The 20257-nt window shown below is 38.7% G+C and overlaps 1 protein-coding gene across 3 annotated transcripts in view; it reads right to left on the reverse strand.

Annotated features, from left to right (window-relative positions):
- sema6bb (sema domain, transmembrane domain (TM), and cytoplasmic domain, (semaphorin) 6Bb) overlaps positions 1-20257 on the reverse strand; it is a 541651-nt gene that overhangs the window by 91893 nt on the left and 429501 nt on the right. For all 3 annotated transcript variants that reach the window (XM_057840421.1, XM_057840419.1, XM_057840420.1), the window contains one exon: positions 8741-8799. In XM_057840421.1, the coding sequence (XP_057696404.1) occupies positions 8741-8799 (59 nt within the window). The remainder of the gene's footprint in view (positions 1-8740; positions 8800-20257) is intronic.

Here is a 20257-nt window from a genome sequence, read left to right on the forward strand (position 1 = left end):
TGGAAACATAAAACACAACACATACGGTACATAAGTACTGTATTTCTTTAATATAACAATAAATCAACAAGATGGCATTAACATTATTAACATTCTGTTAAAGCGATCCATGGATAGAAAGACTTGTAGTTCTAAAAAAGATAAATGTTAGGACAAATTTTATATTAAAACCCCTCTTTCTATTTTCGTTTTAATAAAATTTGTAAAATTTTCAATCAAAAAATAAACGAGTAGCCCGCCATTGTTGATGTCAATAATTACTTACACAATGCTCATGGGTGCTGAAGCTTATAAAATCAGTCGCACCCAAGCGCCAGCAGAGGGCGGCAAAACTCCATAAAACACAACAAGTGAGCGTTTCACCGTACTGTCATTTAAATCTGTCTGAGCAGGGCATCTGCGTTAATTTTGTCAAATATTTTAACATGACTAATTAAATAATATTATATATATATATATATATATATATATATATACCGTTTGAGGCTTAGCTGAGGTATTTACATTTTTCATGTTCCTTACCCGATTACTCGATTATTCGAACTAACTAGTCCATCGATTAATCGACTACCTAAATATTCGATAGCTGCAGCTCTACATTCAACACACGATACATAAGTACTGTATTTGTTTAGTATAACAATAAATCAACAAGATGGCATTAACATTATTAACATTCTCATAAAGCGATCCATAGCCAGAAAGAGTTGTAGTTCTTAAAAGCTAAATGTTAGTACAAGTTATAGTAATTTTATATTAAAACCCCTCTTAATGTTTTCGTTTTATTAAAATTTGTAAAATTTTCAATCAAAAAATAAACTAGTAGCTTGCCAATGTTGATGTCAATAATTACACCATGTTCACTCATGGAACTAACCCATAACATCAGTTGGACCCAAACGCCAGCAGAGGGCGCCAAACACCAAAAAACAAGTAACAAGCGAACATTACACTGTACTGTCATTTTAGTCTGTTTGAGCGGGGCATGTGCGTTAATTGCATCCAATTTTTTTAACGTGATTCATTAAAAAATATTAAATACCGCCCGTTAACATGATAATTTTGACAGCCCAACTTGCAAAATCACAAGGGGTGCAAATACTTCTGCTCCTCACTGTATGTTTAGTTTGAATTGAGTTTACAGCTCCAGAAATTGTGTCACAAAATATTGGTGGAGGGGGCAGTTTATTTGAGGAGGAGAACGTGTCCCTTCCGTCACCCACAGGATAGCCGCCCTTAAAGTGTTGCGATAGTAAAAGAAGGAACTTGATATTGAAAACACCCATCTGTCAAAATGGATTGAGCGACAATTGCAGTCAGTAGCAGCCAATGAGTTAAATCGAACATGAAAATAGCTTTCAATTAATTTCAAAATCGGTTAGTTGTCGATTGATCACAACAGCTCTACATAGCACCGTTAACTAGAACCTAATATGTCCCTACAGGTTCGAATTGCTCTGTAATAAGTGTCAAAATCAAAACTTTAATCTTAAGAGTTATAGCTTTAACTTTTGACATCACTGATATACACACTATCTGGGATTTCTGGAACATTACAAGGAACTACTGAACATTGGTTCAGCATGTTTATTTTATTGCTCCCCATATGTAGGAACGCTCTCATTTTGATAGCAAAAAGGCTTCAACTGCCTGCGCGAAACAGAGTAGCGAATGACCAATCATCTTGTTTCCATTAGTAGCTCAGAAAAAAAAAATCCAGTTGCCACATATGGTCACAAATGATTAGCGCTAATCCTAGGTTTCTCCCCCGCTGAGGTTTTTACAACAAGTGAGAGCGTAACATCAAATACTGGGTGCTGATCTCCAACAGGATTTGCGTGGCGATTATCCAATATTTATCTTTTCTTTTCACGGGAAGCACACGCCACGTGAACTTGGGTAACTTTCAGAAGTAAAGGATTAATTTGCACGCACTGGAATTAGAGCTAAGATGAAAGAGAAGAAAGAAATGTGTGTGCGTGTGTCAGGGGAGCATCCAAAACCTCATCTCCAGAAGATGGCTTAATATCTAAAACGGGCTGAACCTAAATCTATTTCCATAAACTAGAGGAAAAAGTTAACATGAAATCGCAGCCGGAGGAGAACATAATTAGCCACGAGTTTATGGAATAAAAGCAAAAGAGCGCGTCGATGTAAGGGAAGAGTAAACAAGCCAGAAGAACAAAGTCAGCTGAAAACACACAGCGGGACTGCGTTTGCCAGCTCTGCCGCTAAACGAGAGCAGCAGACTGTCTTTGTTTATTTGTGACGTGTTTTATGCGGCGCATTTCACACACGCACTTAAGGAGGTGGGAAGAAAGAGCACAAATATTGGACTTTTATCCCGATCGATCGGGTCCGATCACGTCATTTTCAAAGTATCGGAATCGGAATAAAGACATTGATGACTGAAATTGGTTCAAGATTAGATGAAATGTCTTGTTTTCTCATGTATATTTATAATTGTTCTTCACCTATAAATATATTTGTTTTATCCAATTACTCGATCAATCGATAGAATTTTCAGTCGATTACTAAAATATTCAATAGCTGCAACCCTAATATATATATATATATATATATTTTATTTAAATCGTTTTCTAATTGTATATAACGTTACAGACAAAATGTCTTACACTCATCCAGAGTCTTTAGTTTTGGCTTAAAGTAGGGCTTTCAAATTTATCGCGTTAACGGCGGTAATTAATTTTTTAAAAATTAATCACGTTAAATTATTTAACGCAATTAACGCATGCGTCGCACGACCCACTCACGCATTGTCGCGTTCAATCTATAATGGCGCCGTTTTACCTATATATGGAGCTAAAAGGCAGCGTAAAATGAGTAGAGCGAATTTTGGCAGTCTTTGGAGACCTTTTTTAATTGGCTAAAGCCTTACAACCCCTCCCTCAACAATTACAAATATCGTGGGAAGCAATGTGGGGAAGAACGGTAGTAGTTGATCTTTTTCTTAACACCCTATGTTATTTCCCAACGCAGAGAAGATATATCAATTGGTGCCACTACGCACAGTCATGGTTGCACTTCCCAACATGCATTTGGGCAGAACAGTTAAATGGCTACAGTATCATTTACTGAAAGCTCAACAAATACACTAGATGGCAATATTTAGTCACAATATACAAAGTCACATTTATCCTTTAAGAATTACAAGTCTTTCTATCCGTGGATCCCTCTCACAGAAAGAATGTTAATAATGTAAATGCCATCTTGAGGATTTATTGTCATAATAAACAAATACAGTACTTATGTACTGTATGTTTAATGTACATATTCATCCGAGTTTTATTCATTTTTTTCTTAATGCATTGCCAAAATGTATATGATCGGGAAAAATTATCGGGAATGATTGGAATTGAATCAGGAGCAAAAAAAAAGCAATCGGATCGGGAAATATCGGGATCGGCAGATACTGAAACTAAAACGATCGGGATCGGATCGGGAGCAAAAAAACATGATCGGAACAACCTTACTTTTAAGTATTGTTTAACTTGTCCATTGTCGTTGACGGCAAAAGATTGTGTAATGGGGTTGCTTCGCTTCACGAGGGACTGGTATATTTGACAAAATAGATGGCATCATGAAGTTCAAATGGGTTGGACGGCTATTGCCATCACTGGAACCGGATGAGTTTAGTTGATTTTCTTTTTTTAAGGTCGATGCACTTTAATTTATTTTGATGATGACTTAATATACTGCTTCAGACTGCCCCCAAATTGGGGCATTTTGCAACTAAAAAGCCAGTGCGAGTACTTTTTTCATCTCCTCGCATATGCGCAACCACTAATAATGCGTTGTTTTTTTTGTTTTTTTGGTGACAAACTCCTTCACGGTTAAATCGACTAGTTCACTGTAATGTAACGAGTTGGTTTGCCAAGGGATATACAACAGGAAAAAAAGGATTTCCGGGCCACTTCCAGGAGAGCGAGACTTACAAAACAGCCGCCCGAGAGATCTCCGCCTGCCCTGGCCACATTTACGCACATGTCCACCTGGCCGTCTCCGGTTGTGGTTTGCGCTTCCAGGAAATATACACGGCGACACACAATGTTTTGTTTTGTTTTGATATTTTCCAAGTGTTGAGCGTGAAAATGTGCAATGATTGTAAGATCCTAAGTAACGATGTTAGACTTTGTCGTTTTCTCAAGATTTATTTCAATCGTAACTCTGCGACTGCTTGTAAAAGCAGAGTGTGACCACGATCTCCCTCCCGTGTGATGCATTCAAATGCGAAAGAAACAGTACTCACAAAACGGACTGAGACAAGCTGGCAACAGAACATAGAATATACAGTATATATACTGTATATGGTGGAAAACACAGAAAAGACTGATAAAGCAGTTTCTGCTCTTGCACCCCTCTTGAAAACAAACTGCTGTATTTTAAGCCAAAAGAACTGTTGTGTTTGATAGAACAATATGTCTATATGCTGCCATAGCAGATTTATGGTGCACTAAGCCTCTATTTTTAATTTGTCCGTTTTACCCTGAAAAACCCCGTTTACAGATGTCGCGCAACCGCTTTTGTTGCAACTTAGCCATAAAAAGACGGTAAGTAATTATATATATTATTCGAAATGTCTGTCATTTTTAGCTTAGAATCATTAATTTGTGTCTAATATTTAGTTGAAAACAAAAAAAAAGACATTTAACAAATTTACTCGCATATTTTAATCTTTTAAATTTTTATGTTAGATGATAAATAATCTATCGAAACAAAAAAAATTGAAAAATAACGTTTAAAAGGGTAACTATGTGAAAAAGAAAATCTCAACCACTCCTTGTTGTCTGCGATTTCTGCATCGCGACCCTTGTTATATCACCATGTTTCACTCATAAAATAAAAAAAAAATCCGGCTGTGGCCATTCACAGCTGCGTCTTGACACTCGGTGTTACATGCTACATAGAGTTTTTGGATCGAAACAAGATGAGTACGTAATAATATCTAGTTAAAATCGTGGCGTCTTTAATTCTGCTGTCGTGTGCTCTCGCCTCCAATTAGGGTTTTGCTGTTTAATTTTTTTTTTTTTTTAAATGCCCTCCTGTTCAAAATTTTTGTTGCCCCAGAAAATTGAGATTTTAAGCTTTCCAATGATGTATCACACATGCATATAGGACAATTTTGAAATTTGGCCAAATTGGGGGTCTCAGAGCGGAACTTCAAGTCACCTGAGTGTTTTCCGCCATATATATAATTATTACTGTCTTATTTTGCAATGATAATATAACCGTGCATCTGTATGTGTCATTTTTTTGCCAGCTGACTGTTTTGTGAAGCAGAAGCTTGCATGCATGTACTTTCGACTTAAAAAAAAAACAAAAAAAAATTTAAAAAAAAAAAAAAACAACAACAATATAGCATAGCATAGCAAGTCGCCGCTCGGCCAGAGGCGGGGTCGCTCCCTCCTGACTCAAACGGAGTATTAGGCTCGAGCGTTTACGTCACAGCAGCACGGGATCGTGCGAGATTTGCGACAACACAGCCATTGCGGAAGCACGTCTGCATCACGGGACATTTAAACTTAACGGCAAATACAATTCAACTACGAGTGCCAAAGATGGAAAAATGTAGGGAAAACTTGCCAGTTCGAAACAGAGACAAACTTGTTACCACGGCGAAGGACAGATATGTGAGCAATTTTAAGGATGTGAACAATGTTGACCCTCACGAGCAAGCCGAACACAAATGGAATAAAGATGTCGACAAGCTTCCACCACTACGCGAAATGGACATCATGCTGTATTTAGTGTTTGGTATATGTTACAACACTCATCAGCAATTCCGAAACTACAAATCGCTACAAAGCTACGAACAGTTTTGCTGCGGATGGGTGCAGGATCTTCACTTTATGACCATAGCAAACGGCAACACCATCTTTCTAGCAAAGGTAGGCAATGTGTGTTTATATTAGTCTGTGACCACGGATGTACAAATCTTTTGCTGCATAAAATGTAGCCTGTGTACAAATTCTTTGCCACTCTCTCACGTCAAAATATTACAGCTTTTTCATTTAGCAACGACAGGAATTATGTCTTATGAAGACAATGCACATGTATGCATGCTAGGTGTTTAGCTGTAGCAATAGCTAACAACAGGCCGACTTAGGGCGTAAAGTTACTGAAATTTGCGTAAACAAACGAAATTAACTTACCGGAGTGGAAGTGCATAGAGCAAACTCAGTGTGTAACTGGAGAATCAAACGTTATGCCCTTCCTTCTGATCGAGGCCACCCATGCCATTCTTCGACGTTTGGTAAGTTCAGATACGAGCTTTCCCTCGCCTTTTCTCCATGTAGGGATCCGGAAGAAACTCAATGGTGTTCCGTCGAGCTGTACATTCTCCTTTCTATTCGATCGGTTGTTGCAATTCTTTATCGCACAATAATTTCCAACCATTTTTAAAGAGCGACCTGTGTTGAAATGCCTCAGTTTATATTTCTCGCTTCCACAATGGCGAGAGCGGCGGAAACCTCGCGAGTGCCACGTCATACGCTCGAGCCTAATATAAAAAATGCAAAGGGGAAAATTAAGACATGATAATGCACAGCGTGGTCACACAGGCGTGCACTCACTCTCACTTTCATGACTTTTTGAACTGTCAATTTGTCGCCACTTCCAGGTAAGCGAGACTCACGAAATGGCCGCCCCGAGAGGCTCCGCCTGTCTCATCTTTTGTCGCTCTCAGACGGTACGTTCAGCAACAGCATGCAAAACACAACCGCTACATTAGAACCCGATTCTATGAATCAAATGCAACTGCTTAGCCATATCAACATTTGGCCATGGTTATTGTCCGTCATCTTGCCAATGTTGATTCTGAATAGCGTGCGCGCTGTACTTCCATTTCCAAGGATACCCCGCGTGTACCGTCACAGCCTGGAGCATCAAAGCTCCACTCTGTGAAGCTGCACATAAAGTAGCAAAAGCTTCACCCTGCTCCGGTTGCATTCAGAAGCGAAGCAGCGTACGCTTAAAGCGGACCAAGACCCACGATTTTTGAGTCGACCAAAATTTGTTTGTTTGATCCGAACTCATAGGCGGAGTTTGACTTTTGGGGCAGGGGGCAAAACATGTTGATGACCCCGAATCGCAGTGTCAGCAATAAAATTAATTTACAAGAATATTTATAATAATAAGTTGACAATGAGCGTTATTTGTTTCCCATCATTCTTGAGGGGAATTCTAAATCAGGCTGCTTAGGCAATACATTTCACCAAGATCGTCAACCATTGAATATGGTACGCCCGCCGGTGTCGTGCCAATGTAGTTACCCCAGTCAAAAATTGTATCCCCTAGGCGGAGCCATATGGAGGTAGATTTGTGTCTTTATTATTCAATCCCCCCCCAAAAAAGTTGCTTCAATTAAAAAAAAAAAAGCTTCAGTCAAAAGATATATTTTCAATCAAAAAAAGTCGCTTCAATCAAAAAAAAAAGTGAGTGCAAAAATAAACTTGAAAGTTAAAAAAAATGCATGTGAAAGCTATTTTTCTTTGATTTGAAATTTTTGGGGGGATTGAACCAAATTTTTGATTGAAGTAATGTTGATTTGTGTTTGGGCCGCATTTTGGCTAGGATGTTTTTGCCTTTATTATTCAATCAAAAAATAAGTTGCTTCAAAAAAATATATATTTTCAAAAAGAAAAATCACTTCAATAAAAAAAAAAAAAAAAAAAAAAAAAAAAAGATTTCAATCACAGAAAACTTTTTTGAATGCGAGAAATATTTGAGATTGAAAAATTTGCATTTGAACACTTAATTTTTCATTGAAAAAGTTTTCTTTGACGCAATCCTTTTTGTGTTTTGGCCATATTATCGGTTGGACATTTGTGTCTAAATCATTCAATCCCCAAAAAACTTGCTTCAATCAAAAAAAAAAACAAAAAAAAAATTCAATCAAACAAAAAAAAAAATCATTTGAAAAATAAAATTGCCCTCCCCTAATTTTTGTTGTTGTTGAAATTATATGCAAAGCAAATGACCGTCTAAAGGTGCTAGTCACATGATCAGTTCGAAAAATAATCTTGACCCATTATAAAAATGTATTATGTTGTTCATTTCATTCATTTTTGTTGCAGTTTTATTGCTTTACAACTTTTATACATATATAGGAAAGTCATTTTCATGCAATGACACTAGTCGGCCACCAGAGGGGGCCTGGCCCCCCTGCCCCCCCCTTAAAATCCACTTATGTCCGAACTATAGTTCGGATGTGCGTTCACATTTACAAAACGAAGCGGACTATCTGAGAAAAAGAACTGTGGTCCGTTTAAAACGGGCCAAACAGTGCTAGTGTGAAAGCACCCTTAAAAAAACCACTTGCCCAGCGACATACCTCCTTACCAACGGCCAATCAGCGCAAAGAGTTTAACTGTGAACATTAAATGTTGAAATTGGTTCCAGTCAGTCACATAAAAGTTGTCTGAGGCAAGCAAAAATTATTAAGACAGCTTGAAAATAGACATTTTCAATGCAAATTGTCTTGTAAAAAAATTGAATAAAAAATGGAAAGACTTATAATATGTTAATGTCAACAGTGTGTCTTCGAAGACTTTCGGGCAATCAAATAAACTTGTACTTAAGTACAGACTGTGACTGAATTTGCCACCTCTGGCTAGTTTATCTTGCTGGAGAAAATGTAGTGCAAGCAGACAATAGGGCCATTGACTCGGACGCTTGAGGGCAAATGCGGACCAACACACAGACAAACAAGCACGCTTACCGTCACAGTCGCCCAAGTGAGCCACATTTCCTTGCTCGACGTCTTGTTCAAAGGGCAACCTGTGAAAAATAGAGACACACAAAGGTCAACAAAATTCATGGAATATTTGTGAATTAGTACTGAAGCAGTAAAAAGATTTGTTTGAAATCTGATAATACATTATGGCACCAGTGTCAAACTCGCAGCCTGGGGGCCAGACCTTACCCCGTATGAAATTTTGTGTGTTCCGTGAAAGTTTGTGTGTTTTGTCTTGTGTTAAATATAATTTCTGTGCTATGGAATTACAGTTGGGCAAAAAAGTATTTAGTCAACCAACAATTGTGCAAGTTCTCCTAATTGAAAAGATTAGAGAGGCCTGTAATTGTCAACATGGGTAAACCTCAACCATGAGAGACATAATGTGGAAAAAAAACAGAAAATTACATTGTTTGATTTTTAAAGAATTTATTTCCAAATTAGCGTGGAAAATAAGTATTTGGTCACCCACAAACAAGCAATATTTCTGGCTGTCAAAGAGGTCTAACTTCTTCTAACAAGGTCTAACGAGGTCTAATGAGGCTCCACTCGTTACCTGTATTAATGGCACCTGTTTTAACTCATTATCAGTATAAAAGACACCTGTCCACAAGCTCAGTCAGTCACACTCCAAACTCCACTATGGCCAAGACCAAAGAGCTGTCGAAGGACACCAGAGACAAAATTGTAGACGTGCACCAGGCTGGGAAGACTGAATCTGCAAATATTAGAAAATGGAAGACATACAAGACCACTGAAAATCTCCCTCGATCTGGGGCTCCATGCAAGATCTCACCCCGTGGCGAAACGGTGAGCGAAAATCCCAGAACCACACGGGGGGACCTAGTGAATGACCTACAGAGAGCTGGAACCACAGTAACACTATGCGCCGCCAGGGACTCAAATCCTGCACTGCCAGACGTGTCCCCCTGCTGAACGACGTACACGTCCAGGCCCGTCTGCGGTTCGCTAGAGAGCATTTGGATGATCCAGAAGAGGACTGGGAGAATGTGTTATGGTCAGATGAAACCAAAACAGAACTTTTTGGTAGAAACATAGGTTCTCGTGTTTGGAGGAGAAAGAATACTGAATTGCATCCGAAGAACACCATACCCACTGTGAAGCATGGGGGTGGAAACATCATGCTTTGGGGTTGTTTTTCTGCAAAGATACCAGGACGACTGATCTGTGTAAAGCAAAGAATGAATGGGGCCATGTATCGAGAGATTTTGAGTGAAAATCTCCTTTCATCAGCAAGGGCATTGAAGATGAGACGCGGCTGGGTCTTTCAGCATGACAGTGATCCCAAACACACAGCCAGGGCAACAAAGGAGTGGCTTCGTAAGAAGCATTTCATGGTCCTGCAGTGGCCTAGTCAGTCTCCAGATCTCAACCCCATAGAAAATCTGTGGAGGGAGTTGAAAATCCGTGTTGCCCAACGACAGCCCCAAAACATCACTGCTCTAGAGGAGATCTGCGTGGAGAAATGGGCCAAAATACCAGTAGCACTGTGTGAAAAGCTTGTGAAGAGTTACAGAAAACGTTTGGCCTCCGTTATTGCCAACAAAGGGTACATAAAGTATTGAGATGAACTTTTGGTATTGACCAAATACTTATTTTCCACCATGGTTTGCAAATAAATTCTTTAAAAATCAAACAATGTGATTTTCTGGTTTTTTTTTTTCATCAAGCATTAGCCTAATGCTAACGTGAACGTGAATGCTATGCTCACGCTACAAGTTACATTTAGTGTGTGATGATGACTCAGCACGGACAGAAAGACTTGTGGTTCTTAAAAGATAAATGTTTTCGTATATATAACATTTTAAAAATTAGTTTAATAAGTAGGTCGCTATTATTGAGGACGACGCAATGCACTTTGGGCTGTGACGTCACTGGGCAGCGCTGCCGTACTTCCACAGTGTCACTCGTTAGCTACATAAATTTGTCGTCGGTTCTCCCCTTCCAATTTGAACCCAATGGGAAAAGTGATGAGCAGGGCAGCACTGTCGATATTTCACAAAAGAAGCAGCACAAGCATTTAAATGAAGGTTTCCAGCGGGATACAAACACTACACGTGCATCACAGGACTATACTTCCGCGTGAAGTTGGAGTCATGATTTTCCTTATAAAGCAATCGCAACCCACATGCGCTATCTGTGTGCGGTAAAACCTGAAAGGGAAACAACCTGAAAGGGAAACAAAACTGAAAAGAAAGCGCGGCTGGCTTGAGCACGGAATTAGAAAACGCGGCTCACTTCAGACAGCAAGCAGACAACAATAACATAGTGTCTGTGACAGAAGGTCAGGATCAATTAAAAAAAAAATTAAATTAAATGAAAAAAAACCCCGAAGAAAAGCCGCGGTAAGAGGCAGAAAGACGAAAAAAAAACAAGGCAATGATGCAACTAGCAATGAAGGAATATACAAACTGTCAAACAGCAGCAAGTCAATATCTCGGCAAGCTGCCTAGGATCGGTTTGAAGACACTGCTGATGAGCTGGAATTAGATGCAGGTACGATATTGGGAACTAACCCCGCAGCTCTGTAACAAAACAATCTGACCAACTGAATGTGACAAAATCATGTCAGTTTTCATGCTAGCTTTACTTGCTAGCTAGCACAGCTATTCACCCAGTCCAGGCCAACTGCGTCATCACCACTAGCGTGCATTGTGTGCGTAAAACATGGCGCCGTCTGTAGGTCAAAACATTTACTAAATATTACAGATATTTAAATCAATGGCAATGATACAGTGGTATGAAAAAGTATTTGAACCTTTTGGAATTTCTCACGTTTCTGATTACCACCATCAAATGTGATCTGATCTTTGTCAAAATCACACAGATGTGAAAACAGTGTCTGCTTAAACTAAAACCACCAAAACATTTATAGGTTTTCATATTTTAATGAGGATAGCATGCAAACAATGACAGAAAGGGGGAAAAAATAAGTAAGGGAACCCTCTGCCTAAGGAGATTTAAAGAGCAACTGAAACCAATTTTTACCAAGCAATTTAAGTCAGGTGTGTGCCCAATCACTGATGAGTGGATTAAAGCTGCACTGCCCACTATAACACACACACCTGTAAGAATTGTCTTGAGGAGAAGCATTGTCTGATGTGCATCATGGCTCGGTCAAAAGAGCTGTCTGAAGACCTGCGATCAAGAATTGTTGATTTGTATAAAGCTGGGAAAAGATACAAAACCATCTCTAAAAGTCTGGATGTTCATCAATCGACAGTCAGAGAACTTGTCTACAAATGGAAAGAGTTTGACACTGTTGCTTCTCTCCCGAGAAGTGGCCATCCACCAAAGATGATGCCAACAGTTCAGTGCAGAATACGCAGAGAGATAAAAAAGAACCCTAGTGTGTCTGCTAAAGATTTACAGGAATCACTGGCACAGTCCAATATCTCTGTGTACATATGAACTATATGTAAAACTATGGCCAAGAATGGTGTTTCTGAGAGGACTCCACGGAGGCAGCCACTGCTGTCTAAAACAGACATATTTGCTCATTTAATGTTTGCAAAAAGGCAGTTATTTTTGGCAAAATATTTTATGGACTGATGAAACCAAATTTGAATTGTTTGGGAGTAACACACAATGTCATGTGCGGAGGAAAAATATAGAACAGCTCACCAACATCAACACCTCATCCCCACCGTCAAGCATGGTGGAGGGAGTATCATGATTTGGGGCTGTTTTCCTGCCACAGGGCCTGGACAACTTGCAAACATTAATGGAAGAATGAATTCAAAAGTTTATCAGGATATTTTACAGGAAAACCTGAGGCCGTCTGTGTGACAGTTTAAGGTAAAAAGAAGATGGATGCTGCAAAGAGACAATGATCCAAAACACAGAAGTACATCAACTTCAGAATGGTTTCAGAAGAACAAAATACACGTTCTGGAGTGGCCAAGTCAAAGTCCAGACTTGAACCCCATAGAGATGCTGTGGAATGACCAAAAGACAGCAATTCATGCCAGAAATCCCAGGAATCTGACTGAGATATAGCAGTTTTGTAGAGAAGAATGGGCCAAGATTAGTCCTGATTGATGTGCCGGACTGATCTGCAGTGACAGGAAGTGTCTGGTTGAAGTTATTGCTGCCAAAGGGGAGGATGGGGGAGCACAAAATCTTAAATGTGATGGTCCACTTACTTATTTTCCCCCTTCTGTCATTGTTTTCATACTATCCTCATTAGAATATGAAAACCTGTAAATGTTTGGGTGGTTTTAGTTAAAGCAGACACTGTTTTTTCATCTGTGTGATTTTGACAAAGATCAGATTACATTTGATGGTGATTCCAAAAGGTTCAAATACTTTTTCACATACCCCAGTATATGTGTTTCTAATAACATATTTCAGTAAAAGAGAACAATTGTGGCTTGTTAGAGCCTATAACTCTAAGTCCGAGGTTCCCTTTAAGGCCAAAGCAACATTGTATATCTCCTAGTCAAAATGGATTGGACATCTATTGCCATCAATGGCAGCCAGCAAGTTAAGAGGCTCAAAAACTACTGTAAATAGACCATAAAAAAATCCCTGGAAGTGAAGATACCCCCCGTGGCTCTATTATAATACTAATAACCGAAACACCACTCTAATTTATAGATCATGGATACCTACAGGGAGTTTAATTAGGCGGTATAATGAGCTGAATTGCAAAAGTATCTTGGTCAGCAGATTTGCTGTTCATATTACATATTGATGGTGTAAATAGAAACTCCTGTGTGGAATGTAGTAAATAAACACGCATTATGAATATGAAAGGAACATTTTGATGAGCTTTACCAATGACCCATATAACAACAACAACACTGTAAAATGATAAGAAGTCGTCACAACATTAACATTTCAGATTTGTGTTGTCCACATCAAATTCACACCTAAAAAATAATGCAATATTTAGTATCAAAATGAATTTCCTCCACTAGAAAACAAACAATCCAGGTTTATCACAAGTCATTCTCTGAAGATTTGTTCATATATCATTTATGAGTGTGTGGCAGTTGTTGTATTCGCGGCGTGATAAATAAGATATCACCCAACTTCGGTCTACAAGCTTCTAACAAAAATGTGGTTGAAAACTCCAGCGGTCGATGCACGAACGTAATACAGAATATCCCCATTTATTTATGAGTAATTTATGTCAATAAACACCAAAACCAAAACAAAATATGAGTAAATGCCAATCAAAAATCAGATCAGCTCAGTTTCAATTGTTACGTTTACAACAGCTAACAGCTGCTTGGTATATTTTGGTGACCTTATTTGACCAAAAACCGACAATTATTATCTTTCTGAGTTGGAAGCATGTCCTGAGTGACTCTCGTCGCCTGCGATGTTTCAACAACCTTCGAGGGGAAGCGGAGATGAAACGACAGCCGACCAAAGAAAGGAAAACACAGCTGCAAAAATAGAGCCAAGTAGCACTTACAGCGACTCTGCTGAACACACAAAATTAATTATATGAAAATTGGGGACCAAAAAGATGGAATTATGAATTTAATGGATGTATTGGAAACATCTGATTTGGCTTTATGCGCACTGCCATTTAAGAATAAGCCATTCTACTGAAACTAGGCTGTCCTAATTGTGCTTTGTAGAGCTTTCCAAAACGGTAGTTTTTAAAATCCGATTAAAAAATTGCCAAATTTTTATATGGGATAAAGGCAAGAGATGAGACGTTTCCCTTTCAAAAGTCCTTAGCGATCATGCTATTTTCAAATACAGTGGTATGAAAAAGTATCTGGACCTTTTGAAATTGCTCACATTTCTGCATAAACTCACCATCAAATGTGATCTGATCTTTGTCAAAATCACACAGATGAAAATGCAGCGTTGGCTTTAACTAAAACCATCCAAACATTTATAGGTTTTCAGATTTTAATGAGGATAGTACGCAAACAATGACAGAAGGAGGAAAAATAAGTAAGTGAACCATCACATTTAATACTTTGTGCCCCACCCCCTTTGGCAGCAATAACTTCAACCAGATCCTTCCTGCAGCTGCAGATCAATCTGGCACATCGATCAGGACCCATTTTTCTCTACAAAACTGCTGTAGTTCAGTCAGATACCTGGGATGTCTGGCATGAATCGCTGTCTTTAGGTCATGCCACAGAATCTCAGTGGGGTTCAAGTCTGGATTTTTGACTTGGCCACTCCAGATCGTGTATTTTGTTCTTCTGAAACCATTCTGAAGTTAATTTACTTCTGTGTTTTGGCTCATTGTCTTGTTGCAACATCCATCCTCTTTTAGCTACGACTGTCTGGCAGAAGGCCTCATTTTTTCTTTCAAAACATCCCGATAAACTTTTGAATTCATTTTTCCATTAATGATTGCAAGTTTTCCAGGCCCTGAGGAAGCAAAACAGCCCCAAATCATGATGCTCCCGCCAACATGGTTCACGGTTGGGATGAGGTGTGGATGTTGGTCATTTTTCCCTCCACACATGACATTGTGTGTTACTCCCAAACAATTCAACTTTAGTTTCATCAGTCCACAAAATATGTTGCCAAAACTTTTGTTTAGTGTCCAAGTGCCTTTTTGCGAACATTAAATGAGCAAAATAAAAAACATTTTTTAGACTGCAGTAACTTCCTCCGTGGAGTCCTCCCATGAATACCATTCTTGGCCATAGTTTTACATATAGTTGTGGTGTGCACAGAGATATTGGACTGTGACAGTGATTTCTTTAATTCTTTTGCACACACTCTAGGGTTCTTTTTTACCTCTCTGAGTATTCTGCGCTGAACTCTCAGCGTCATCTTTGGTGGGTGGCCACTCCTTGGGTGAGAAGAAACAGTGCCAAACTCTCTCCATTTGTAGACAACTTTTCTGACTGTTGATTGATGAACATCCAGACTTTTAGAGAAGGTTTTGTATTCTTTCCCAGCTTTAGACAAATCAACAATCCTTGATTGCAGGTCTTCAGACAGCTTGACTGAGCCATGATGCACATCAGGCAACGCTTCTCATCAAGATATTTCTTACCAGGTGTATGTTTTATAGTGGGCAGGGCAGCTTTAAACCACTCATCAGTGATTGGGCACACACCTGACTTAAATTGTTAGGTAAAAATTTGGTTTCAATTAAAGATGACGATCCGATCACGTCATTTTCAAAGTATCGGAATCGGCAAAAAAATATTGGACATGCCTTTTTTAAATATCTATATATTTTTGAATTTAATCGTTTTCTAATTGTATTTCACGTTACAGACAAAATGTCTTACACTCATCCAGAGTCTTTAGTTTTGGCTTAAAGTAGGACTGTCAAATTTATCGCGTTAACGGCGGTAATTAATTTTTTAAAAAATTAATCACGTTAAAATATTTAATGCAATTAACGCATGCGCTGCACGACCCACTCACGCATTGTCGCGTTCAATCTATAAAGGCGCCGTTTTACCTATATATAGAGCTAAAAGGCAGTGTAAAATGAGTAGAGTGAATTTAGGCAGTCTTTGGAGCCTTTATTTAATTGGCTAAAGCCTTAAAATCCCCCTCTCAACAATTAAAATTATCGTGGGAAGCAATGTGGGGAAGAAAGGTAGAAGTTGATCTTTTTCTTAACACCATATATTATTTCTCAACGCAGAGAAGATATATCAATTGGTGTCACTACGCACAGTCATGGTTGCTTTTCCCATCATGCATGTGGGCAGAACAGTTAAATGGCTACAGTATCATTTACTGAAAGCTCAACAAATACACTAGATGGCAATATTTAGTCACAATATACAAAGTCACATTTATCCTTTAAGAATTACCTCTCACAGAAAGAATGTTAATAATGTAAATGCCATCTTGTGGATTTATTGTCATAATAAACAAATACAGTACTTATGTACTGCATGTTGAATGTATATATTCGTCCGAGTTTTATTCATTTTTTTCTTAATGCATTGCCAAAATGTATATGATCGGGAAAAATGATCGGGAATGATTGGATTTGAATCGGGAGCAAAAAAAAAAAAAGCAATCGGATCTGGAAATATCGGGATCGGCAGATACTCAAACTAAAACGATCAGGATCTGATCGGGAGCAAAAAAAAACATGATCGGAACAACCCTAGTTTCAATTGCTCTTTAAGTCTCCTTAGGCAGATGGTTCGCTTATTTTTTTCCCCTTCTTTCATGTTTGCATGCTATACTGTCAGTGTTGTTAATTTTACTTTAAAAAAGTAATTAATTACAGTTACAAATTACTTCTCCCAAAAAGTAATTGCGTTAGTAACTCAGTTACCTGAATGTAAGAGTAATTAGTTACTTGGCAAAGTAACTAGTGATATTTTTTTTTTCTCAAAAAAAAAAAAAAAAAAAAAAAAAAAAAAAAAAAAAAAAAAAAAAAAAAACAGGTCACACAATGTGAAGCTTAAAGGGCTTGGGGGAAAACTGGCCTAAGCCCAATTCTTTACCCTCCACTTAACTAGACACAAGGGTATTGCGATAACTAGCTAGTAACCTTTGCTATGTGTGGAAGTCATTTAAAGTTGTGAATCAATCGTTAAAGTTGTTAAAATTTCTCCCATTATTGCATTAGTTCCCTTCTGTCTACTTTAAACATGTGTAAGTTTTAAAACTGTTTCATCATTTAAAGATAGATTTAAGTTAAGATTTTGCCGATTTAGGAGCATTTTAGATTAAAAAAAAATTACTTAGGTTCGCTAGGAAGGATCTCTACATCAGGGCCTTCCTGAGAGGTCTACTGCTTTAAGATGGCGGCTGTTTACAAACGCATGTAGTCCTTAAAACATGTTGGCAATGCAGCAGTGTCTGGCATCTGCATCTAGATCTATAATATGATATCTACCGTGTCATGTGGGCGTAGTTTGTCGGCTATGGCTGCAGTCAGGTATTATTGGAGCCATCTAGCATCGCGGTTGCAACGGCGTCTTCCCCACTCCTGCTCTGCTCTCGTCCCCGTGAGTCCGTTTCTCTCAGACTTTTTTTATTCAACCAACTTAGTAACGCATAGTAACGCACGCCTTTCCCGCCTCAGTAACGGTAACGGCGTTGCCAAGATGAGAAAAGTAATTAATTAGATTACTCATTACTGAAAGAAATAACGCCGTTAGTAACGCCGTTATATTGTAACGCCGTTATTAACAACACTGTATACTGTACACAATAAAATATGAAAACCTATAAATGTTTGGGTGGTTTTAGTTAATGCATACACTGTTTTTTCATCTGTGTGATTTTGACAAAGATCAGATCACATTTAATGGTGATTTTATGCAGAAATGTGAGAGATTCCAAAAGGTTCAGATACTTTTTGATACCACTGTAAATGGACCTCCGACCCTTGTTGTTTTCGTCAACCACGACAATAACGAAAATATTTCGTTGACAAATGTTTTTTTTTCATGACAATGACATGGCTTGGGAGACTAGAAAACAAAGAGACAAATGCCAGTTTTCCTCTGACTGTCATTGCTGTCATATGTTCACAATGTGTGACATTTTAATATTGTACGTGGAGTGCGTTAGCTTGCATCGTAGCTGTGTTTGTCACTCATGTGAGATGTGCTGCGCCTCTCACTCACTCTCTTCACCGGAGTTTAGGATGTATTTCAGGCTTGGCTGTGCTCCATCTTGCTTGTTTGGAAACACGTGGTAAGATTTGTTTTCTAATCTTGGCAAGAGAGTCCGAGTTTTATTCATTTTTTTCTTAATGCATTGCCAAAATGTATATGATCGGGAAAAATTATCGGGAATGATTGGAATTGAATCGGGAGCAAAAAAAAAAAAAGCAATCGGATCGGGAAATATCAGGATCAGCAGATACTCAAACTAAAACGATCGGGATCGGATCAGGAGCAAAAAAACATGATGGGAGCAACCCTAGTACTAACATTTATTTTTTAAGAACTACAAGTCTTTCTATCCATGGATCGCTTTAAGAGAATGTTAATAATGTTAATGCCATCTTGTTGATTTATTGTTATAATAAACAAATACAGTACTTATGTACCGTATGTTGAATGTATATTCCGTCTTGTGTCTTATCTTTTCATTCCAACAATAATTTACAGAAAAATATGGCATATTTTATAGATGGTTTGAATTGCGATTAATTACAATTAATTACTTTTTAAGCTGTAATTAACTCGGTTAAAAATTTGAATCGTTTTTGACAGCCGTAGTTCTGATCTCTCAATGCAAAATGGATCTTGCATCACGTCACCCTGCCGGAAGGAAACTCCCTGTAACTGAAAGCCGAATCGATCTGCGAGCGCAGCGGGCTCCTTCAATCAAATCAGGACGGCCGACACAAAAGGCCTTTAACAGCCTGAGGTGGTCTTTACGTGCCGGCGTGCTCTGTTTTCTTGGCTCAACATCTGTGTTCTTGGGGCTTCTAATTCAATGAGCTGTCTGATCTGAGCGCAGGTGGGAGGCGGCACTGAAGGTGAGCGCACACACACACACTGCTAAGTGAAAGAAGATGCGGAATTGTGCGGTGGTAGCAACAGACATCTTGAACTAATAGTCAGGCTGACAGGCCACTTAGACAGCACAGATGTTCATTCCAAAGAAGGACTGCCAGACCATATTGATAAGAAATGTAATTGCAGGTGCAATGCCAGAAAATAAACTTGAAAGAAGAGGACAAAGTAAATATTGTAAACAGTCCGTTGGGCTATTCAATCATCAAGTCTGAAATATTTGCCATTGTCAGATGCAGGGCTTGCGGACAGGCAAGCCAGGCAATGCTTGGGGCCTCAGTCAACGAAGGGGCCTCCCAGGGCTGCCAAAATGTCCTCCACAGTAACGATAGGAATTGGCCATTTGAAATGACACCGGAGTAGCAAACCCTCTTATGGGGCTACACCCCATTTGCGGTAGCAACCTGCATTTGACGTATTTTCGTGAAAATTGAAACTGAAGCGTGTATGTGTCCGAGTATCACTGATTCCGTAGACGCTAACGCAGCCAGCTAACCTCACAATTAAGCAGGAATAAATGCTGTGAAAACAGGACATACTGTATTTTTCGGACTATAAGTCACACCTGAGTCTAAGTCGAAGAGGAAAAAACCATGGCGGAAAACACAGACAAGACTGAAAAAGCAGTTTCTGCTCTTGCACCCCTCTTTAAAATAAACTGCTGTATTTTAAGCCAAAAGAACTGTTTTGTTTGACAGAACAATATGTCTATATGCTGCCATAGCACATTCATGGCGCAGTAAGCCCCAGAACTATTTTTAATTTGACTGTTTTACCCTGAAAACCCCCGTTTACAGACGTCGCGCAACCGCTTTTGTTTTAACCCAGCCATAAAACTAAGGTCATTAATTATATTTAACATTCAAAATGTCTGTAATTTTTAGCCTAGAATTAGGGCTGTCAAACGATTAAAAATTTGAATCGAGTTAATTACAGCTTAAAAATTAATTAATCGTAATTAATCGTAATTAATCGCAATTCAAACCATCTATAAGATATGCCATATTTTTCTGTAAATTCTTGTTGGAATGGAAAGATA

Source organism: Corythoichthys intestinalis, chromosome 7 (assembly GCF_030265065.1).
Source record: "Corythoichthys intestinalis isolate RoL2023-P3 chromosome 7, ASM3026506v1, whole genome shotgun sequence".
Classification (NCBI taxonomy): Eukaryota; Metazoa; Chordata; class Actinopteri; order Syngnathiformes; family Syngnathidae; genus Corythoichthys; species Corythoichthys intestinalis.